A 25273-nucleotide genomic window follows, 5' to 3' on the forward strand; every position below is an offset into this window, starting at 1 on the left:
CCAAAAAAAAAAGAAACAATGGGTTTATATGAATTTAATTTTAATGCTCATCTAGTTGAAAATTAACGTACTGTCTTTTGTTTTGTTTGTTCTTCTTTATGATGTGAGGAGTCAAATCCAGAGCCGGACACATGTCAACACGTAGTCCTCCCCTGAACTATAAGCCAATCCTACCCTTTCTTACTATTTGTAGTGAGGCAGACATCAGGGAGAAGGTTAAAACCACATTTAAAAGGGGGAGGAAGGAGCTAACATAACCCATAACCACACAACTTAAAGCAGACAAGAAAGAACACACAAATAAATACGTTTAAGAGTCAAGTTGCAATTATATGAAATAAATACAAACAAAACACCAAGTTTTACTCTGGCCTATGAACATAGCTATTACAGTAAAACATCAGATTATCTTTGAGAATGAGAATTCCTTGAGGAGTTAAGATACCACAGCTGCAAATCCACTGGGTGATGGACAACAGGAGGAGGGCCGAGGGACCACATGGAAAGTGGAGATGGTCTCAGGTCACAGTAACAGACCACACACACACACACACACACACACACACACAACCAGCTCTGTGAAAAGGCGCTTGGGTAAAGGCACTTGCTACTGGGCCTGATGACCCGAGTTTGACCCCCAGGACGCAGCATACATGTACGAAATTCTCCAAGAATATACATGCAAGAATCCACATAACCTGTTCTATACTAGCCTAATGAAAGCTAGATGAGGATTATCACTTTGAACTTACAAACCAATATTAATTAAGGTGGATTTTTCTCTTGTAGAATCATGAACAGAAAGAAGCTGACACCAACCGTAATTTTGGAGTAGCTCCTCCTTCGTGGAAACGATCAAGGACCGGTCTTTGGCAGACAGAACTATGGCCAGGCACACATAATGCTGCTCAGAGGAATTCGCTCGCCGCACAACCGTGAGGAGCCTGACAGGGTGGTTATTTGGAGGAGAACTGAAGCGTTCAATGCAGAACCAGCAGGAATAGCTTAGGCCAGAAGGAGGAGGGAAGAACCTCTCACCTAGAGCCAGAGGAGAGAAAGGATGAAAGGGCTTTGTGGCTCCCCTTTACGTTCTTAGGAGGCAGGAACAGCCCATGAGCTGTTAGTGAAAGTATCTACCGAGAAAGGAACACCACTTACCGGAACCAATGCCACTGACCACGGCCCCATCAGTAAGACCCGTTGTGACAGCGTTATTGGTAGGGGCGTTATGGGGAGCCAAGCTGGGCAGAAACAGGCAGCTGGTGAAGAAAACACACCCGAGTTAGAGAGCCACTCTGTTTTTACACAGTGGACATGCAAAACAAGTATGTAACTGTAGCTGGGGATTAGAGAGTATGAGGTACATCTGAGGCCACCAGAGCCCTTCCTGCCTTTTAGTAATGTGAGACCATCAAATGATATACTTTCACACCCCTAGCAGGAGCGTGTAAAATTTAAATTACTTAAAATTATGGTTAAATTTGCATATGCAAAACAAACATACAATCTCAATCAAAACACTCAGTAATTTCATTATCACAGAAAAAAAAAAATCTTCCTGCAGTGCTTCATCATAATTCAGCAATTGGACATATTTGTGGATACTCTGAGGCTAGTGGACTTCACAAATTTGGAGGTTCACTATAGAGTCTTTGCTTTTGTAACTGTAGCAGTCTCAGGATATTTAGTTACTCATCTGACATCACTGATGTCACTGAGTAGACATACAGCTGACATTATCCATCATACACTCATACATTATCCTACATAAGTTTGAGATAGGATGATAGAACTCAATCAGAGCTTTCCACCTAAGTTTATCTATTATCTACAGCTCACACTGATTAAACCAAGAGTTGGCTAACTCTCTAGAAGGGGCCAGATAAGATACTTCCTCCATTCCAGCAGCTTCTGTCGAGGATGACACAATTCTGCCACTCAGAGAAAATACATGAATGAGCTGAATGTGACCCAGTAAAGAGATTTCATCCACAATCACACTTAGAAAACCTTATTCAACCATGGTCCTCAATTATGAACTCCATTATTATACCAATATGGTTAATATGATAAGTAATTCAGAAAGGTAAACCTACAAACAGTATACTCAAAGAACCCAAATTACTTGAAAACACACAGTTCAGAATGTATCACAGCATAGTTTAACCCAGCAGTTTAAATCAAGTCTGTTTGCAAAGATCTCAACGAGGCTCATGATGGTAGAGCAAGGCCCTAACAGAGCAAGGCCCGGCTACTTTGCAGTTTCCTTACCCATAGCCTTCAAGGGATGTGTCAAATTCAACGAATGCTGGCGTAACAGATGAGCCATGAAGTCTGATGTCATGAGGGGTTGTCATGGAGACGAGACACTTTACCCTGGTCAAGGGCACAGTGCTTCCTTCTGCAGACTTTACTAGACTTTTGCTTATCCTGTAATGGTTATCTTCATGGAAACTGAACACGTTGTCAGAGCCCAGACCTTCCAGGGAGGTGACCATACTGCCTGCAAGGCAGCAGGAAAACACGCTGAATTTCAAAGCAACTTTACCAGATGAGTTAATGTCACACCCTAGAATTTTCTTGGTTGATACCAAGGACACTTGTGCAGTTGCAATGGTGTATATTCCCTTTCCAACTCGAAGAGCTTGCTTTCCTTTTTTACCTTACTATCAAAGCAGCATGCACACCGCAGACACACCAGACACCGAGAATTAAAGAGGATCTGAGTGCCCACGGTCACCACTCAAGGCCTCCCCCCCCCACAATGGAACGACGTCTCAGGTAAGGGGTGTGCGCCGCTCTATTCACAACAGCACTTCTCATCATCTCTCTTTGAAAGGAAAACAGTTTTGTTCAAGAGCACCATCACAGAAAGAAACTGAGGATCTCGGAGATGAAGAGCAACACTCATTTCCCCTGTCTTCCCCACCTTTTGTATCCTCAGATCTATCGGGATCAAACATGATCGTGAAAACACTGAGTTTAAGGCTCCCTGTGTGTACACAAGTGGTGATAAACAGTCCTGTCCTTCCAGGGAACACCTTAAATGCAACACAGAAAGCGTTCCCTCTGAAGAACTTCTCCATGGTATCTTCAGTGTGTCTGGTGCTAGGTCAACCATGATAGTGTTTTAATACTTTTTTAGGGACTAACTACTTTTGTCTCTATTGTAACAAAGGAAATTACAACTCAGTTCTAAAGAACTGTGTAAAACACAAAAGGAAACAAAAATACACAAAGGGGATGTATATTAATGAGCATGAAAAACTGTAATATATCCTGCCTTCCCATGAAACCCTGCTGGAACTCAAAAGATCTTAAGTCTCCATAACACAGCAGTAACAGTGGTGATGACCGGTAGCAGGAAACAATGGCGGCAGGTTGGTAATCTAACTTCAGAAGTCTCACCTCAGAACTGAAGGGAATGATCCTGATGTATATTACTGCCTCTCAAAGCAGCCGCAGTGGATAGGGAGGATGCACCTCAGGGACAGAGCAGCTTCCTAGCACAGGATTAATGGCCAGCCATCAAAGCCAAGGAAAAGTAGTCACTCTAGCTTCCTAAGGACCGTCTAGGCACTGGCATTGTCTATTTAATGGTCATTCTAAGTCCACCTTATCATGGACCACCATGGCCAGCATGATCCAGAAGGAATCGTAAAGGAAAAAATGCACAAAACCACAGAATTAACCATGGAAGGAAATCCAAAAACCACAGGATGGAATCGGGTGCAGCTGGGCTCCACTGAGCTATTTCTCACCAGTTTGGGGTGGATGGTGCCTGTTGGTGTCCCATGACACTGACAGACTAGTGGTCAGTGCCTCCATTCTGCTCACTCCGAGGTCACTTCTCTTTCCTCCGCTCAGCATGACATCTCCCTGGAGGCTATCAGCAAACCCACTACAGTTGTCTAGGAGACCACATCTCCTCCGGACCCCCTCCCTCCTCTGTTGACTCCATTCTAGCTTGCCTGCGCTCATTCAAGCTATTTTGCGGATGAGTTGACTGGTTCCCATGAATGACCCGCAGGACACCTCCCTCTGGACACAGGACCACCTTCCTCCAGAAGCCATCTGATCCCCTCTTTCCCTCGCAGGCCTGCTGTTGTATTTGTTGAGTTCTAATTTCCCGTCCTTCAGCTGTCCTGCAAATACACTGCTCCATTTAAACAATCTAATCAGCCACTCTCCAGTCTGGACAGCATGGGCTACTTGGGAAAGAGAGGGTATCTCCTCTGAGATGGGGTACTCCCTCTTCCACACCAGGGGCTAATCTGCCTGTATCCTTGCACGACCCATCACTCCTTATCCATCACATCAAGAGAACCTGAACTGCTCTCTTGTGTCACTGCTTAAACAGCAACAAACTCTTCTGTTTCTAAAAATTATCATAAATATCCATTAAGGATTTCATTAACAAAATAAACCAAGACAAAGAATTCCAAAACTCAGCTTACTTCTCAGCTCCGGCTCGCAGCTCAGTGAACTCGGTTTGTGAACCCTGTATTGCTTCAGCAGCTTTTTGTCCCAGGCGCCACAATTCAAAGGACTTGCCAGGCGTAAAAACTCCCTAAAGAAGAGAACGCAAAGGTACTCCTTGGCTGAGACTATTACAAAGCAACACATCACGTCGAGGGGGTGGAGGCGGGGCATAAGGAGTTAGAGTAGTTACAATACAAGAGAAAGTTATTATGATGCAGCACGTGATGCTAACTTCATATTATAATCACTATATGCCTGTACCTCTACTATGCATTTCCTAACGTACATTTTTCACAACCTAAAAAAGGTTCCGAGTGTCCCACTTCCATACATCACCTTCTACCCAAACATCACTGAAGTGTGTTCGGATTCTTCTCATTTACTTTGCTTTCCACGTTCATAAAATCCCCAAATCATGCTAATCCTACTTTCTCAAACTGTCCCTAATCTGCTCCTTCCTTTCCAGTCCTCTACTATTACCCAGACCAACCACCCTGTTTTTGTACTCTAGAAGCAGTCTTCATTACCTCCTGTGACTCCCACCTCGTCCTAACACAACCTACTCATTACTGTCCTTCAAAATTCAAACCTGCAGACTGTCACTGCCTTGCTAACACTTCAGTGGCTGTTCCTTCTGAGCAGGTGAAAGCCCCAACTCCCCAAAAGGCTGGCATGGGACACCACAGGTGACATGATGTCTGTCTTCCACTTGGGCTTTGTGGCACCCTCTTTCTCCCCACCCACAAATCCAGCTTGGTCTTCTTGTCACAGGAGTGCACTGGACTGTCACGTCTGTCTCTCTCACTGCGAAGGGCATTGCCCCTGGATTTCATCCTGGTTGCCTTCCGTATTCTATTTTTAAATTGCCATCCTTTAAAAAGCCAGCTGGCTCTGTGCCACCCTCCCTAAAATTTTTGGGTAAGTTGCCCTTAAATATTCTGTAACACTGCTATTACAGAATTTTCTATACAGTATTTTAATTTCCTGCTTATGTGACTATATTCCTTTCCTAGGCTGTACATTTTTTTTTCAGATAAAGCTCCTTCCATTATCTGATTACCAATGTTTTCCTTATATCTCAAATAGAGTAAGGGTTTAAATAATAGCATGTAATAATAGGTAAACAAGACCTCATCCCTGTAACAGTTACAAAATAAGCTAACTTCTTGTTCTTCTTGTTCTTATTTTAGTACCAGAAAGAATCTATAGAGTATTGCAAAGGGCTAGGAGATGCATCTGTCGAGCATGTCCTCTTGGATGTGTGCACACATCCAGCATAGCGTCCAGGCATCACACACAGTAGGAGTCCTTTAGAACCTTGTCACGGAGGGGTCATGCACCCGACACAATGCTGTTCGACACGTTTATGTCAAGTGGTTTTCTTCACAGTAATTTTGCAATGTGCTTTAAAAATCACAAATAACATCTCAGCCATGCTTTTGAAAAGCTTTGCAAGTTTCATGATAACAGTACTTTGACACAAGACAAGAATAATCACAGAGTAGTGTACTATCTCAGAATGATAAACTATAGTTATGTTTGTAAAAATAAAGGAACAAGGTAATGTATTACCAGATCTATTTGGCTATATTTCAAAGAAAACAGGAAAAACATGTTTTTTAAAAAGACTTACTTATATTAATTTCATGAGTATGGGAATTTTGCCTCTGTGTATTGCTGTGCACAGAGGCCAGAAGAGGGTTTTGGATCCCCTGGACCTGGAGTTACAGAGGGGTTCTAAGTCCCCATGTGTGTTCTGGGAATCAAACTGGAGTCTGTTGCAACAGCAACCAATGCTCTCAACTGCTGAGCCATCTCACTAGCCCCAGAAAAAAGTTGAAAACTGACCCCTCTCGAATTAAAACATACATTCTTCTTGAGCTAGAGATACAGCTCAGAAGTAAAGTGCTTGTCCAGCATGCATGAGGCCCTGGGTTGTCAGCACAACCCCTCTCCCGCCACTCACACACATGCGTACATGCGCATATACACACATTCACATACAAATACATACATACAATTTTGAGTGATTCAAAAACTGTAGCATGTTCACACCACAGAATGTTATTTAACAATAAATAGAAAGGAACTAATTAATAATATAATTAAAAACATGCATGTATCTCAGGAGCACTATAAATAAAAATGATCGATCTATAAATGTCACATATTCTATAGTGTGTGTGCAAGCTGACACAATTATGGTGCTGGAGTACAGAGTAGCGGTGTCCACAGATTAGGGATGGGGGGGACAAGAGCGTGACATATGTATGACATAAAGCACACACAGCCCATTTATTTCTTTAATTTTGGAGACAAAGTGTCACCGTGGTAGCCAGTCTGGCCATAACTCACAATCCTCCTGTCCCAGACTCTTTAGTGCCAGGAATGGAGTCCTGCCACTTCTAAAGAGTTAGTTCATTTTGTAGTTTGCCCATACTTTGCTTAATTACGTCCATGAAAGAAAACATTTTATTTTTTGTGGTACTGGGCATTGGACGTAAGACTTCTGCATGCTAAGTGAGCACTCTACCACTGAGCTACATCCTCTGACTTCACCCATGTTTCCCTGTGAGACAACATGGCACTAAGGTCCCCAGGCTATCACCAACAGTCAGGGCTTTCGTTTGTGACCCACCTCCCCATCCTGTTCCAGCCTCCTGAGTGTCTGAGATTGCAGGCCTTCACCACAGGGTCAGAATAGAGCACAGGACCCTCACTTCAAATGCAAAGACTCCAGGAACTGCCTTTACAAACAGGTAAACACGAAAAAGGATTCACTCACCTCAGCACCATGGGCTCCAAGGCCTGGGAAGCTAAGCGTTCAAACATGCGCTGGAGGGGTGGGTGCAGCGAGTGGTCCTCGTCAGCCAGGGCAGCGCTGCACCTCTGCAGCAGCCGTGCATGAAGACCAGCTTCACACATGACCTGCTGGTTTCTCTCTGTGTGCACCAGCGATTGTAAAAGATTGGCCACAGCCAGTTGAAGGTCCAAAGCATGCTAAAGTATACAAAGAGATGCATGCCACCAGGGCATCCTTAGTGACATGGGTGGCAGCTCTTTCTACATGAAGCACCACTTGTAATCTGAAGTTTTATTTACTGGAAAACATACATAAATTAAGAAACTAGCTCAAAGCAATAAATACAGCAATGGAAGACTAAGGGTCAAGCAGAAATCTCATTTTGATTTCGCTCCATGCATACTTGACTGAACTCTGTTCTCCTTGACATTTTTTGAACACAATTATGCAATAATAGTAGCTCTGTTTCCATAGAAACAGGTGTAAAGTCTCCTTGTCTTTTCTTTAAGGCAGGGTATCACTGTGTAGACAGGAACTTAATATGTAGAACACGCTGGCTGCGCACTCGGAGACTGGCTGGCCTTTGACTTTCGAGGGACTAAAGCTGTGTGCCACCATGTCTGGGGTATAAGTCTTTTTCGTGGTAGTAGGTAACTAGCTTAAAGGAAGTTTGTCATTCACATTTGTGACACTTTGGGGCTTAGAATCCATATAACATTTTAGCAAAAATAATCACCCCAACTGTAAACCACCCAAACTTTTGGGTGCTACGAGACGAAACAGATAAACAGGCTCCTGTGGTACCTGTAGGCAGGCAGTTTTTCTTCTGTGTTACCCCTTAGCCATGGCCACCACTGATCAGGATTTACAAGGGGAAACAGAGAGACTCTCATACCAGAAGCAACCATCTGGGTTCTACCGGTACCAAATGAACTTCTCAAAAACATAGCCGATATCTGGAAAGCACGGCTCAAACAGGTGTTTCCTGTTGAGGATGCGATGGGTCAGCTATATTCCATGCTCTTCCTGGTCCTTATTTCTCAGGTGAAAACACACTTTCCTTCCATTCACTAAACATGGAGAGAACTACCATAACCCAGCTTACTTCTGGCTGTGTCACTGAGCCCACAGAGGCCAGGAGGTCCAGCATGGCCAACATGGCTCCAGGGTGGATGATGACGGCGTCGGAACTCTGTAGCGGTGAACTTGTCACATCAAGTTTCAGGTCAGTGACACCTTTCGCAGGATACACAGGAGGAGTCGAAACGCAATGAAATGCATGCCTACAAGAAAAGGAAGGCTGGTTGAGACTCCGCTTAAAGTCACATGCCTGGTTCACGTTCCTCTTGTCCTGTCATTTTCAACCATTGATAAGCAGAAAGCCTTGCCATTCAGGGAGCTAGAAAAGACCTGATGAGTGGGCATTTAAAAAAACAAAGCCAGCGTATCACCACCTCACTGAGTTATGCAGACAACGTCTCGATTCTTGGCTCATACTGTCTGCACCATCTACTCTTTGGTTACTCCACTCAACAGTGGCACCTGCACCAGAGATAGTTCTAAAAGACCGGTGAAAGAGCCACAAGTCTAAGAAGACGACCGTTTCGATGATCTCTAGCTAAACTGCATCACCCAATGAGATTCTTTTGAAACTACCTGTGTGGTGTGAATCTTCTCTTGACCCAAGGGCAACAGAATCGTGAGCCCCCAGTGTAAGTGGCCTACTCGGGCAGAGGCAGCTGAGTGCTGGCTCAGCTGAGAAGTCTTGGGCTTACCTGGAACTTCCCTCACAGTTGTGTGTCTCTCCACTATTACTGAGAACACTCAGTCTTTATGAACTGAGCAGGTGTCTTTTATACAACACGCTTCGTTCAGATGGACAGTCAAGCCATTTCCTGACTCCTCCTTACACCTCTTAATCTACACATCTACAATTCACAGAAGCGCACGTTTCTGCTGTCCAGCACTCGGGAACAGGTACCTGCAGCCACGGCCTGTGGGCACGCTTGTTCCAATGGGTAGGTCTCAGCCTAATCTAAGGCAGAGCTCTGTCACTAAGAGCCATGCTGTCCCAGTTCACCAGCTCCCAGGAGCAGCTTGGGAAACAGATGCCTCACTTCAGTGACTTCGTAAAAGAACTGGCACTGCCATGTTTTCAAAAAACGTACTATTCTCTTTTTACAGAAATTCTAGGAAAGCATCAGCTGTGCATGTGTTCCCTTTGTTTAAGTCAGCAATCCTGGACCCATTCATGGTTTTACTCCCCGGATTAGGCTGGGTACATTCAGAAAGAACTAACTTCTAAACTTATCAAGAAAGATTTCTGGGCTGGAGAGACGGCCGAGAGGTCAGGAGTGCTTGCTGCTCTTCGGAGGCCTCCAGTTCAGTCCCCAGCAGTCACCTGGCAGCTCACAACTATGTGTAACTCCAGTTCCGGGGATCTGTCACCCTCTTCTGGCCTCTCCGGGCACCAGGCACAGCAGACAGTGCCCTCACACACATACAAACAAAACACTCATATACATAAAATAAAAATACTTCTAAAAGAGGAAGAGCTAAGATTTCTAAGTGTATCTTACTAACAGGTAGCTGCCTCATATTTGTTCCTTTTATTCCTAAAAATACTTTTATCTAATAGGTATGACCAATCTCTAATTATGGATTATGGTAAGTTTATTAAATAGTTAATTCACAAGCAAGACCTAACTGTTTGCAAAGGGAATAAAATGATATTTCAAACATCAGCTAATATGAATACTGTAATAACTTTTAATTACTAGAAATTGCTACTTAATACTCCAACTTAAATTCCCATACAATTAAGTTTTGTGAGCCTGTTTTGGTAGTCAAATATTCAAAGTCTATCTGGTTTTTACCAGGTATTTCAAGGCACACGTATCTGTACAGTAACTAATGGCTGCAACCTTCCCCACAGATCTGTTTTGAATAGTTTTGACTATTTTGTGTTTTGCTTCCCCACCTCTCAACACTGCTCAACTATAACCTTGTCCTATTTCTCTTAAATTGTAAGTAATAGAAAAGTCACATGTTTTAGTTCCCCAAACATGAGGCTGACTAGTTCTTCCTATTTTAAAAGTAGAGACAACCCCCAGGCTTTTCATGTAAGACAAGGATCAGAAGTTCAAACTTCTTTAGTGTTGGGATGTTCTGCCGATCTGGAAAACACAGTACAAGGCTGGTCTGTCCTTTGCCAACAAACTCAACATGTGAGGCCAAAAGGAAGAGATGCCCATTGGCTGATGTAATTTGTTGAGGAGTTCTAGAAATAACGTGAACAAATGACTATTCTAATTTCAAGATGTACTATATTTGGATGTGTGAATAAATATATTGCAGTATTTGCTTGATTATAACTCAAGAGGGGACAACCTGACCTAAATGGCACCCTGAAACTGCTGGCATGGGGGCTGGGATGCGGCTTAGTGGGAGAAAGCTTTCCTGGCATGTGTAAGTGGTCATGATTAATCCCCAGCAGTGGGGGTTGGGCTATATTGATTTTGGCATGAAGAGTGTCAGGTGGCAGCGGTTTGTAAGACTGATGGAGAATGCACATGACTAGGGCTCTTCACACACACTCTGCTGCCTGAATGACAGCTCTCCCTTAGGTCCCCGTATCTCTACAGAGCTCACTGCAAACAATGAAAACGTATTCTGATTTAAAGCCACACAGAACTCTAGACAGAAGCATTTCTCTTTGTCAACCATCATTTAAATAACACACGCTTCCAGATTTTTTTTAAAAGAAATATATTCTTTAGACTGTCAATTTCTACTCTGTGAGTTTCAGCGAATACATATAAGGACTAAATATTTTAGAACATAGCAAATTATAGGTCTTTATCATTTATAATATAGTCATTTTAAAATCAGGAGTTATAGTAATTTCATATGAAAACTAAAACTAAAAATTTCATGCTACCTCATACATATAATTCTTTCTCTAATATTTACTAATTTTTGAGATCATGAACACATTAATGTCCAAACTTAAATGTTTTTTAATTTTGCAACAGAAAGCTATACTGAATTAACTCAAATTTACCTAATGTATGTCTTCTTGACTTAAGATCAATTCTTTTTTTTTTTTTTTAAATTTATTTTAATTTATTTTGCAATACAATTCAGTTCTACATATCGGTCACGGATTCCCTTGTTCTCCCCCCTCCCGTCCCCCTCACCTTCCCCCCAACGCCCCCCCCCCCCCCATTCCCATCTCCTCCAGGGCAAAGCCTTCCCCACAGACTGAGGTCAACCTGGTAGACTCAGTCCAGGTAGGTCTAGTCCCCTCCTCCCAGATCAATTCTTAAAGAGAAAATAATTTGGCATGCATAAAGCCCTATTTACTCATAGTACCACACAAAAAAGAAAAAGACATTTGAGGGTACAAATACATTAAACATGCTAAATTTATTTAAAACTATTCATGATTAATTGTAATGGGATACAAGCCCCAGTATAAATTTAAGACAAAAAATAAAATGTATGCTCACCTCCCTAATGGGTATTTCAATGGGGATTTAGTTGGCCCTGCATTTCCCAGGGGATTAGAACTAGACCCTCTGGTGAGCCAATTCCAAGCATGTTCAAGTTTACATATAAATGGGGTAATATGTGCTTGTAGTTTGGGCACATTCTCTTACCTAGATTATTTATCATATTCAATACACTGGTTCTTAGACTATATTGCTCATGGAATAAGAACAAAAAAGCTCATGTGCATTCAATAAAAACGAAAATTTCAATCTGTTGACTGAACTTCCTGGCACAGAAAAAAAATACAGAATGTGTGACATTTTTGATCCCTCATCCACAATTATATTTGTTTTGTAATCTGAACAACTGTCATTAATAAGACAGACTCTCAGATTCATTTTCATACACCCCAATTGGAGCTGTTCCTCCAGGAGCTGAGGAGTGGCAGCAGCCTGCGAGGTCAGCAGAGGAGGAAGCAAGCATGCGTGCCGCCAACCGCACAGGCTGAGCAGACTAGGTGCAGCTGCTCACAGACTCTCACATGGATCTCAACTCTTCTCGGCTCATCACCTGCTCTTTTGCTCTTTTTTCTTTAATTCATAAAATTTAAATGTGCAATGACATGGACCAGCTTACACATTTTCATGGGAAATATGAAAGTAAAAACTTAAGTTTTTTTTTTCCTCCCCTTTTTCAAAACTTAGATTTGTCTCTGTTACAGCTTCATATTTCAACCAGTTGAACCTGACTGAGAAAATACACATTTCCTTCAAGGGCTATGAGGTTCACTTTGTAATAACAGTAAAACCAGGATGCCTGCAACAATCCCTCATGAGAAAGGGGAGCAGTCTATTTGAGGGAGCGTTAGCCCACATGATCTTTTATCTTTAAGAGAGAACACTGCAGGAGAGCAGGGGTCAACACAAGTGCCCCTGCAGCATGGCGAGATGGTCATGGTTAGGGTAAGCATCTCTATGCACAGCTTCCTGGGGTCATGTATGCTGTGTGAGGACAGTGGAAGAGGGCGGTATAAAGGAACACAGCACGCACCTGCATGATGCATGTGTGTGGGGGGGTCAAGTCCAGCCTCAGGTACCAGTCCTTGCGTCCCCCTTGTTTGAGACAGTCTCTCTTGTTTACACTGTGCATGCCAAGCTAGGTGACCCATGAACTTTCTGAGAGTCTCTTATTACTGCCTCGCATCTCCCCTTCTAAACACTGGGATTACAGACACCTGCTTTTCCAAGAGTTCTGGGATCTGAACTCCGGCCATCAGGCTTGTGCAGCAAGCCCGTCGCCCACTGAGCCATCTCCCCAGCCCAAGGACGATATTCTCAATAGGCGGTATGCCTGCCCTACAGATCACAGTAACAGTGAAAACTATACTACATGTCCCCCGTACTTTTATAGAATAGACACCTTCTATTTTCATCAACATACTCAAGGGAATCTAACAATCTGAAAACCTGAAAAGTACTTTTGTAAGTCCCCCAAAGCAAGCCTAAACAAAACAAGAACCTTACGTTACAAAGCACAAACATCAACGCATAAGTAAGCACAGGAAACCCCCAGCATTCCAGATTGACTTCTCGGGTAAGACCAGTACCTTTTCCTGGACAAAGCTGGTGTTCCCCAAGGAGAGGGGAGAGAAGACTCGCTTGTCAGGCAAGGAGGGATCTGCTCTGCGCGACTACAGATGACAAAACAGACGGGTTAGAGGTGAGGAGAGAGCGCCGCCGGCGGCAGCTGGTTAGTTTCACAACAGATGCAGGGTCAGAGTCATGAGACAGCTTCAAATTCTGCAGGAGCCAGGACCACGAGGAGCACAACACACGACCGACTAGAACAGGAAAGCCGCTGGAGGCAGAGGCTGCTCCTCCCAGTGTTAATGTGGACCTTGTTAAACAGAGGCCACCAACTCAGGGGTATGAACTGGGCTCAGTAGCAAAGAGGAGAAAAGAGCAGAGTCTACACACTTTTACACAGCTCCTGCCTCCAGGGACACACAACGTCCTGCTTTCTCAGTTAATAATTAACCGCAAGATGAGAAAGCATCTATTGTACCTGGAGTTTTAAACCTACTAATAACTAAGAAATATTGTTAAGAAGCAGGAAACATCTCAGTATATGTTTAAAGGTAGATACTCCAAGAACAAAAAAATATAAATCGTATGAGAATCCCTGGTTACTTGGTCTATTTATGGCTGAAATGGAAAATTCTCTTTTATTATATGAAAGAAAATTAGAAACTATTAAAAAGATAATGCTTAAACTAGAGAAATCAGAGCATGACTATATTACTTTTAAAGTGGGAAGTTAACTGAAAACACAGTCAAAGCAATGAAAACGAATGATGCTGAGTAAAGTTGCTCTCCTGTGTTTCTGTGCAGGACCCTGGGTTTTTCCAGCGCATTATGCGTCACTGAACACTGCAAACATTTATGTGTGTACGTTATCAGCGAGCAGGGGGCCAGGACACAGGTAGCACTACACAAAAGTCTCAGTGCCTGGACGGACAGTGACCTGGCATGCAGTAGGTCTCCATCAAACACTTGTTTACTGAAGGAGCGAGGAAATGATTCTGACGGGCTCTTGACAGGAATGGTTCCAGACACCCGTATGTCTCTTTAGGGAGCCATGCTATTTTCCTAGACTATGAAATGTGAAGCATGACAGGCTATCTGCTATCAGCCTGGAAACAGGAATCATAATAACCGTTTCTCCAGCTGATAACCAGTATGAACACGTTCACATGCAATGCACCTAGTGATTTTTCAGAGGAAAGAACAATAAACATTCCAGGAAAGGAAACGTCATAGAAGCTGTTTCATGAAGTGCAACAGAAACTAACTGAACCTTCATTTACTGACAAACACGGGCTCCTGCACTATAACAAACTCAACATCCGGGCAATAGTAACGGTCCTGAGTAGAGTGACAGACCTCAAGTAAACAGAAGATTTATTGGTTTTCACTTTCTTTCCAGTTAACTCAAGCCTTAATGCTGACCTTGCGTGGCGCACACCCTGCCCATCAGGAGGTGAAGCAGGCCCGTACCTGTCGAAAGAATCGGTGGCTACTTTGTAGAGATAGATGAAGAGTTTGCTGCAGTGCCGCAAGGTGGGAGACACCGAGTCCACGGAGACCGCATCTTCCTCAAGCAGTCTCTGGAAAGGCTGTGTGTTTGAGGGGAAGACATTCATGGCACTTATTTTCCTAAGGTCTGAGAAGCAGCCGAGAAACCGCACAGCATCCGCCAGCTTTTCATACTGAATCTCTGTCTTGAAGAAATGGGAGTTGGCTGGCTCGTAGCGCAGGGCTGCCGTCAGTGTGCAGAACACGGTGTGGAGGAGCTCAAACACTTGGTTCTGGTTCACTTTCTCCCAGCCGTTCTTGGGAGGAGAGCTCAAAGACCTCTCCATAGCTACAAGCAAGGATGTGATGTACACGAAGCCTCCAACTTTCCTGAAGACTGTTCTTGAACGATGGCTTTCTCGAAGGACTGACAGGAGGGCCTGCAGGAGAAAAGAAAGAAATTAATTCAACTTCAAAACTAAAACCCACCATGCACGAGCATCAAAGGGGAGCATCATTCTGAGAATATCTGATATCAGTGCTTTTGTCATTTAACCAATAAATAGTTCTATAAAGCACGTCACAGAGCAGCAGAATATGATTTCAGGTAATACTGCCACATGTTTCCTGATAAGACTGGATCCAAACAACGGCTAAAAGCCTTACCTTGTTTAACTTATAAAGCTATTGATGAAGTCAATTACTTAACAGAATGACTGAATTAAATAAGTAAAATAGGCAGTCTAACATCACCTGAGCCTGAAAACTTGGGACTGTGTAAGTGGATAAAAGATAAATTATTCTAGGAGGAGGGCAGCCAAGAACTGAGGTCCTTGATTCACACACAGAGTTTCTCAGGTGTAGAAGACTTAGAAAATGATTTAGACCTGAAGATGAAAAAAAAGGTGCTGCCCAAGGCCAGCCATATGATCTAACAACCAAAGGAAGCATGAATCATCCGTCATCCTGACTCATATCACCTAAGAGTAATCCGCCATTTAACTATACAAGGTAGTAAGGGCCTTCATAACTGCCTTCTTCAACTGTTCAACAGTGCTGTGTGCTAAGTATGTAATGTGAGTGAGTACCTTTTATCCAAAAGGCTTAGGTCCAGGACTTTGTGGACTGTTTTCAGAACACACACACACACACACACACACACACACACACACACACACACAGGATGGCATACCATGGGTATGGGAGTCAAGTTTGAATAGAAAATCCGCTTGTGTTTCACATGTGGTTTATGGAGATGGCCTGAACAATGTAGTATTTTAAACAGTTGTATGTATGAAACAAAGCTCTACTGTAGGGAATTTTCAACATGGGCAGCGTAGCAGGAAGTTCTAGAATTTGAGAATGGCACAGTGATTCAACAATCACAAGCACTGGATGCTCTTGCAGGGGCACTTCAGCTCCCAGCACTGTGGGGGAGTGGGGGCTCACATGGCAGCTGTAACCGCAGTTCCGGGGCATCTGACTCTTTGGGCCTCCATGAGTACCAGATACGCGCGGGGCGCACAAGCATACATGAAGGCAAACCCTAATTTTTTTTTTTAAGTTTTAGAATTTGGAGTTTTTTGTTTTTTAATTTTATTTTGGATTTTGAAAACAGGGCTGTTCAACCTATATTATTATTTTTATTGGATGATGAATAAAATATGGCATGGTAAAAACAATGATCAAAGATTCTACACTATATTAAGTGAACAGCAAAGGTAGGATTCACACCCAGGAAATTCCAGTTCCCCAAATGCATCTACCATGCTATTATACTATCCTGAACTGTGGTCAGACATCTGTTGACATATGCAATGGGCGCTTCCTCCTGTTTCAGTTCTTGTAACACAGCAGGCCAGTGTCTGCCCTCACTTCAGACACATTTGAATCTTAGCAGTCATCACATTTCAGAAGGCCATCTTCTTAAACTACTTCACGTTTCTAAGGGCGTCCAGAGAATGGAAGTCTATGGACTACTACTATAGGATATAGCTACATACACTATGTGACCACCCTTCTGAAACACACTGCTTCAGGGATGATGAGGGTTTCATCGTGTATACCGTGACTTGTTATTTTAAAAGAAAATAATCTGTGTATGTTACTAAAACATAAAAACACAGTATATCCCTTCCATTCTTTTGCTAAGAATTAATTTCCACTTAAAAATTTTTTGTATCAATATCACTTCTACAACGTCAAGTTTAATAAATTATATTTATTCTTAACAATTATAACTCATGTTAAGAAATTTCAATGTTTTAAAAATCTTAAAGTTATCCTGGAGAGTAGTGCAGACCACAGAATCAGAATGCCTGGATTCCAGTTCTGGCTCTGACAGCGAACCGCTCTATCACACTGATTACTTCAGCTTTCTGTGCCGCGGTGTTCAATAAAGTCAAGTGGAGACAGTGATACCTCACAAGAATCCAACCAAAATTTACTGGTCTGTAAAGTGGCTGGCACACAAACCTATCACTCTGAAAACACTAGGGCAAAACCACAGCAAGTGCACGTCATGTGTAACTTTAACAAGGACGCAAGATGAAAATGATCCTACTGAGAACACTGGACTGTCACAGCCTGGGGACACAGCCTAGAACACACTGAAGTGAGTGTACACTGTGAACACTGGACAGTCACAGCCTGGACACAGCCTAGAACACACTGAAGTGAGTGTACACTGTGAACACTGGACTGTCACAGCCTGGGGACACAGCCTAGAACACACTGAAGTGAGTGTACACTGTGAACACTGGACTGTCATAGCCTGGGGACACAGCCTAGAACACACTGAAGTGAGTGTACACTGTGAACACTGTATTGTCACAGCCTGGGGACACAGCCTAGAACACACTGAAGTGAGTGTACACTGTGGAGTGGACTGTCACAGCCTGGGGACACAGCCTAGAACACACTGAAGTGAGTGTACACTGTGGAGTGGACTGTCACAGCCTGGGGACACAGCCTAGAACACACTGAAGTGAGTGTACACTGTGAACACTGGACAGTCACAGCCTGGGGACACAGCCTAGAACACACTGAAGTGAGTGTACACTGTGAACACTGGACTGTCACAGCCTGGGGACACAGCCTAGAACACACTGAAGTGAGTGTACACTGTGGAGTGGACTGTCACAGTCCTGGGCACAGCCTACTACACACTGAAGTGAGTACACTGTGGAGTGGACTGTCACAGCCCTGGGCACAGTCTATCATACTCTAAGGTTAGGTATGATAGATTATTTCAGATTCCATGTATCTGAGTGCCAGGGCAGCAACTTCTTGCTCAAACCAATATATGATAATGAGCGTGAAAAATACAGTTATGATGAGATCTGGATCCTAGGAGCTAATTAGAGAAAATCACCATGTATCACTTATTTGGCATAAATATAATACATATAATTCAATGTGTGTGTCAGCAGGATTATGAAAACACAGGATTTCAGGTTTGTGCATAAATAACTGCAAAGTAAATGAGCAGACATGTGCTCCATGCAGTTGGAGACTCTGGGAGGGAGGCAGTTTTGAATGCAGAGAAATGGAAATTGAAGTTGAGAGCCCACATCCTGCCCGACTGCTTCCCAGCACTGAGGAGCAAGCCGTGAAATCAGAGGCCGTGGCACGTTCCCACTGGTGCAGGGGCTTCAGCCACCAGTGCTGGCTTTTCGATCACCGTCTGTTAGCGAGGAAAGGATGCAAACCGTGTTCTCTATACTTTTGGACAGCAAGTATGAGCTGTTCGCTTCGCTTGCTCATGTTCACGTCCTCATTTATTACTTTCCTTCCCCACTCTCTGGCTAAATAAAGTGGCTTAGGCTCAGTTTGTTTCTTTATCTGCCTCAGCTATATAATCCCCATTTCTCCAAGGAACCTTGCTGGCTTACAATGGAAATGGTATTCAGAAATCATGGATCAATAAATTAATGAAAACATAAGAATTTTAATGTCTCTTCTAACTAATGCAAATGTTACTTAAATGCAAAAAGAGGTTTCTAGTAAAAAATCATTAAGTCTCCTCATTAAAACTGTTCCTCAGTTCTGTGGAGACTGGCTACCTGTGACTTTGGCTCCTCTACCCACTGGGCTCACACTTCAGACTGTTGAATGAAGCTGTGTTTCAGTTTACAGTATATAAAAGAGGGAGGGTCTCAGGGGCAGAGGCTTGTCCAGCATGCCCAAGGAACTGCAAGAAAATAAGTCAAATTAAGTAAAATGACACAGGGACACTAATAGCATCTACCTTTATGAAGAGGCTTATGTAAGTGGATGCATATGAACGTACAGAACAGTATTTACACACAGCAAACAGTGCTAGTTGCTGCTATAATTATGATGTTTTTCTGGTACTTAGAAAAATGGTTTCATATGCCATTTTATATTCTTTGCTTATCTGCTATACCTTGCTTGGAGTCTCTGAACTTCCATGTAAACAAATTAAAAGGGAAATGTTTAATTTTAGTTAGTTCTAAGGTTTTCTTACACGGCAACGTTAGTGAGAAAATCTATGTGCATAAATCCTGGTGAGGCATACTGTCTGGCAGAAAGTACGTGTGCCAAGGCCCTGCACAGGGAAACACGCCAAGCTGTACCATCTCCTCTGCAGATCAGTGCACTAGCTGCTTTGCAGGCTTGCTGAGACATGAAATGATCAATGTATACATAAAACTCCAAGGGGACTGTTGGATATTTACTAGACTATTACAGACAGGGAAGCACACGAATATGTATATATGGTATTAGATGTTTCACAGATGCATAGCGTTGGATGACTGGAACTGAATAGATAGTATATGTATTTAGCTTTTACTAATTTCAGATGATTCTAATGAGCCAGGATAACTGTTCCAAATGTCAATCAGCAGAAGGACCACATACACTGAAAGGCACGGCTGAGTTTTCCCAAATCCCTAGTATATATAATTTGTGGAGGTTTTGTTATTTTGGATTTCTAAAATTTCTCTTTTAGGCTATAGGTTCAGTGGTTAGAAGCATGTATACTGCTCTTGCAAATGACCTGAGTTCAATTCCTGGCATCACCCCGGCCCCCTCCCCCCCAAATCCAGCTCCATGAGCTCTTATGCCTCTGGTCTTCACTGGCACCCACAGTCAAGGGCACACACTTACACATAGATATACACCTGAACACATAATTTTAAAAAGGAATACATAATAAATCTCTTTAAAGAAGTTCCCTGATGAAACTAAGGACATTTAATTTCAGTAGGAACCTAGATTTTAACAGTAAGAAAGCAGACATAGTTTTATCGAATGTACCCTTAAGATGTCAGTCTTCAACTGCAGTTCCGTGGGTGGAGCTGAGTGCATCAGCCCCAGGAGTGTGCCCATGTCATCGTCCCCATTTGGAGAGAGCACCAGCTGCTGTATGGTCATCAGGGCATGCTGCCGGCACTGCGGGTACTTCACTATATTGTGCGCGCATCTCGCCCCTCCAAACTCTCGGAATATTCCTAAAAGAAGGAGAAAAAGGACAGCGTGGAGGAACTTAGGACATTCAGGGCAAGTCAGATGAATTAACATTCAACTGCTTCTGTAGGAACATAATTTAAACAAATGTGTGTAAAGCTGACATACCTATTTTACTTTTTATATTACAATATAAAAATTGTACTGTGGGATGTCAGAAACATACACATATCCTTTCCCTAGACTTCTTAATGTAAGATCACTGCCCTGATAGAGTCAACATGTCTGTTTCTAGAACATTTGAAAACTGTACAGGTAGGCACCAGGAGATCCTGCACTGAAAGGAATATCCCGACAGGTTTTCAGATGAACGATGATACCCCATCATGGAGATTTGCCCTGAAGGGGCTTTCAAAGCAGTGCAGGAGAAGAACAGCATAAAATAACCATGGGAAAATTATAAGGAAATAAGGCGAACCACAACAACCAAAAAGGCAAAACCTATGACAGAAAACATCAGTCGTGGGAACAGCTCCCAAGCCTGCCCTCTGTATTATTTAATCCAAAGTCACAGCTGGTCAGTGACAGCAGGGTTCATGTTTACCCGCAGCACCACAACCCAGTTCCCACTCACTGAAGATCCTGTTCTCAGATCAAATGCTGCCCCTAACCTTTAAAAATACCAGATCAAGTCATGGAATTCACCAATTTGTATTTCTTGCAAGTAATTTTTATAATCATTCTTTATAAAATATCTTTTAGTTCCATTATAATTTTAATCAGTCTTATTATTTACATATTCAATCACCTACAAAGCTTGGATTTTCTTCTCATTTTGTTTCAATGAAAACATGTCAATGGAATAACACTGTATCTTACCTTGGTGACCACCGTCACCTCAATTTAAGTGGCTTTCCATTTCCAACTTTATAGGAATTATAAAACCTTGAAGTGATTGTTAAGTCATGTAAGTACACTGAGTCAGGCAGTGGTGGCACACACCTTTAATCCCAGCACCTGGGAGGCAGAGGCAGGCGGATCTCTGTGAGTTCGAGGCCAGCCTGGTCTACAGAGCGAGTTCCAGGACAGGCTCCAAAGATACACAGAGAAACCCTGTCTCGAAAAACCAAAAAAAAAAAAAAAAAAGAAAAAGAAAAAAAAGAGATGGCTGATGTGGAGAGGTCCTGGACCTGAAGCCCTACGCTTGGAAGTTGGAGGCAAGGGGAATACAAGGTCAGCTAGAGCTACATAACAAGACTTTGTCTTTAAAACAACAACAAGAAGTCAGACTTAGGGCATGAACTTGTGACATCCTTTGCACATGGAGGGTTACAATCCCCGAGCCTATCAGAGTTCACAATGGCTAGCGGCTGAAGAATACCTTCTGTGGACACAGCAGAGCCTCAGATTACAAAGGTTGTAATATCTTACCTAACAAGGAAAAGACACCAAAAGAACACATGGAAATGCCTATGCCTGGGGTGCCGAGTCAATGACTGGGGAAGTGTCTAGTCTGTAAGAGGAGAATGGCCTGGTCCCAGCCTGTGCAACTTCACTCGACACTACAGAAAGTTAATTTGACAAACTCTTGTTTTTCATTCTTTATTGTGTCTGCATCTCAGTCAACTAAATCTAGTTAGTGGCAATAAGCATATTATGCATTATACAATAGACAAGTGATCCTACAGAGCCCAGGAAATGCCATCAGACTTATAGTTTCAGTTACCTACTAAATTTATTTATTCAGTCTTGCCTCAGCACTTACCAAAATGTATTTAAACAATTGCTTATATAATTATGTATTACAACTCTCTGTTCGACTGTTCTCCTGGGGAAAGAATTATCTTTTCATCACTCTGAGTTAGTATGTTAGCTGGGACACAACACATTTAAATGTGTCGAATGTAGAGTTTCTCTGTGCTCCCACTAACAGTCATGCATTTTATATAATATTCATTCATTCATTCATTCATTCATTCATTCATCTGTTCACTCATCCATGGCTTCCCCATACACCCACAATCCAACCTAAGCTCTTGCACATTCCTAAGAAGGTTCTCCATGATGTGACCCTGCCCACAAACCTGAGTCCACTTCTGCTCACATAGTCCTCTCGAGTTGTACTGAACATATGGTCTTAGAATTTTGGGTTTTTTTAGGCAGGGTCTCATTATGTAACTGTGGCTGGCCTTTACTTTCTGTGTAGACCAGGCTGGCCTCAAACTCACAGAGATATGCCTGCCTCTACCTCCTGGGTGCTAGGATTAAAATCTTGCTCTACTACACCTATGAACCACAGTTAGGAAGAATTACTTCAGAAATAATTTAATAAGGCAATCACTTGAACAAGAGCACACAATAAAACTTTAAGAAAAAAAAAAAAAGGAAAAGAAAAGAAAGAAGAGCCAAACAGAAAGGATACCATAAAAAGCAGAAAATATTTCAAGACAGTCACAGCAGCACAGATTTTGCCGGGGCAGTGTTTGAACCGGCCAAAGTGGTCTCATTTGGCGGGGCTTGACTGTACCATTACCCACTCCCGACACAGCTGTGTTCTCTGTTACCTGCGTTTGTGTTTGAGCCTTGAAGCAGCACCGTCAGGGCCTCCATCACCAACAAAGCCAAGTGTTCTTGGTCTTCGGCTGAACTATTATTTCTTGAGTCCCCTAGAAAATAGGTTCAAAGGTCCAAATCACAAAAATGGGTATTTTGAGCCCGTTTTCCTTGAATACTTAATTCCTTTTATTATGTCTTTAACATCCACTTTCCCCACTAACACAATTGCTAGTAATACACCCCTAAAATAACACGTGTCCGGCACCTGTCCAGAATACGCCCAACTAAATCACTGCTAACAGATTTTTATTTTAGCATGGGATGAGTTAGTTATATGACAAATACTAAAAACGAAAAAGCCAAACCAAGTAACTATGGCCTTCTCATGGAGATTCTCATCGGCGAGGCCAACAGGAGAATTATCACATACAAAAAGAAAGATGCTTATGATTCACCCATCTATTCAACATGTATTAAATCACAATTAAAACTTGCCAATTGCTAGATACAGCAGTACTTTATCGTATTTATTAAAAATGCATACAATGATGTTTATGAAACATCACTAAATAGACATATTTGTTCCATAGAACGCAAGTATTTTGAGATACCCATTTAATTGTATTTAATTAATTGTAATTAATAAAAATTTCAATTTTATTTCTAGAAATTAAAAAAAAATCTCTCAGAGAAAGTAATAAACACAAATCATGAAGACCATACATGTTTACTTTGAACTCTCTCCCACTACTGCAACATAATTCTAGGCTCCCCTTACCCAATTTCCTAACAAAAGGTGAAGAAAAAGTTAATTCTGGGAAACCCTCCCCAGAACACCACCATCACAGACAACAGGAAATTGTTCACATCAACCATCCAACGAAAGACAGTGACGTCTCCCTGACCCCTCTCCCAAAGGCGGCAACCAGGGAGGTGTTTACCATGCTCACTGAGCGCCTGAGCTGGATCCTTCAAGAGGGCAGCATACTTATGCAAAAGGTTCACCATCACCTCGAGAAGGCCCACCTCTCTGAAGACATCTTTAAATATGTAGTCGTGTCTTGTAAACTTAAGCAGGGTTTTCATGGCAGCGATGCTACAGTGGTAAGAAGAGCTAGATTTCAACAGGATACTAACACTAATGAGTTCTTTACAAGGGATGTAATTTAAGCTAAAAACAACAAACTCCAGCATTTCAAAGTATTTGTTTTGTACTTCCGGGAGTTTAGAGATCTTCTCTGCGAACTGTGACAGGGTGTGCTGTGACTCTAGGATGAAGTAATTGGCGTTGTCAGCCATGTAAATATTTGTGATGGCATCCAGGATGATTTGGGCAAGGAAGTTGGTTTTTGCTTTTAAAAATGCATTCTGAAGAACTGCAAAGGCCTGGACGTTTCTCACACTGTGACCTAAAATAGAAAAGAAAAACACAAGTGGGTGCTATGTGATGTTTTAATTATGGTAAAAGATTCTGTGTCAACACATCATGAAATTCACCATTATCAAGTATTTTCCAAGACAATGTCCTGTTTTCATGAAAGGCCTTATTTTTCTTCATCAAATTCAAATACTTAATTAAAAAGAAACAGAACCTACCAAACGTTTAATGCATCCTTACAAACATTTCAGGAACAGCTAGTTTTGAAAACTTACTGCTTGAGAGAGAAGGAAAGCCCTGTCGCACACACTCAGCCTTCTGACGTGGAAAGAGTCCACTAGACAGAAATGTGGGCTGAGTGTGGCTGAGGCCCAGTCAGGTAGACACAGCTGTAAGTCCAACAGGGGAGTGTGAAAGGGGGGCAGCAGGGGACAGGAGGGATGCTCTTCCACATTCTCCTCTAGCAACACAGGGGTTTTCATAAGTTTTAATTTGGAAATTTGCTCTGTTTTCAAGCTGAAATTGGAATTTCTTTATGTAAAGATATTTGCTAAAACAACCTATGGCCAGTAGTGATATTTTAAACTTGATTTTCAAATGGAAAAGTCAAGCACCTTTTCACATATCTCCTGTGAGAGAAGTTAATGATGACAGTTATACAGAAATCATACAGAAAGTTGTATTTGAAGTACATTAGAACAAGTGTTTTCCTAAAAAACTTATCCCTGCGCTCACAATTATTAGTAATAATTAGTAATACATAGTACTCGCAAGAGTGACAAAATTAACATCAATCTTTACATAACAAACAAGATTTTAGGAAAAGTGAAACACAAACTAGAAAAGTATACAATGGCCAGAAAGTCGCTTGGAAATACTAGTCAGCATGAACACTTCTGAACAACTTCTAAAGGTTCCCCAACCTTCAGTGCACATACTACTTCAGTTTTCATCTACAAAACACAAACTTATCCTGTGGATGAAAAATAACCAAATATGTTTGCGGTGGTATTGTGTTCACCAAAATATTGTGCACCCTAATAAACTTACCTG

The 25273-nt window shown here is 42.3% G+C and overlaps 1 protein-coding gene across 9 annotated transcripts in view; it reads right to left on the reverse strand.

Annotated features, from left to right (window-relative positions):
• Positions 1-25273, reverse strand: part of Wdfy3 (WD repeat and FYVE domain containing 3) — a 250490-nt gene that overhangs the window by 99266 nt on the left and 125951 nt on the right. For 8 of the 9 annotated variants that reach the window (XM_052735532.1, XM_052735528.1, XM_052735531.1 and 5 more), the window contains 11 exons: positions 23784-24251; positions 22851-22952; positions 20137-20330; positions 14836-15293; positions 13386-13469; positions 8391-8568; positions 7268-7482; positions 4458-4570; positions 2272-2503; positions 1159-1259; positions 820-1038 (listed from right to left, as the gene is read on the reverse strand). In XM_052735532.1, coding sequence (XP_052591492.1) covers positions 820-1038; positions 1159-1259; positions 2272-2503; positions 4458-4570; positions 7268-7482; positions 8391-8568; positions 13386-13469; positions 14836-15293; positions 20137-20330; positions 22851-22952; positions 23784-24251 — 2364 coding nt within the window. The remainder of the gene's footprint in view (positions 1-819; positions 1039-1158; positions 1260-2271; positions 2504-4457; positions 4571-7267; positions 7483-8390; positions 8569-13385; positions 13470-14835; positions 15294-20136; positions 20331-22850; positions 22953-23783; positions 24252-25273) is intronic. The other variant, XM_052735526.1, reaches the window with a different exon arrangement.

This window comes from Peromyscus californicus, unplaced genomic scaffold, assembly GCF_007827085.1.
Source record: "Peromyscus californicus insignis strain IS unplaced genomic scaffold, ASM782708v3 Scaffold_13__1_contigs__length_99412109, whole genome shotgun sequence".
NCBI classification, from domain to species: domain Eukaryota; kingdom Metazoa; phylum Chordata; class Mammalia; order Rodentia; family Cricetidae; genus Peromyscus; species Peromyscus californicus.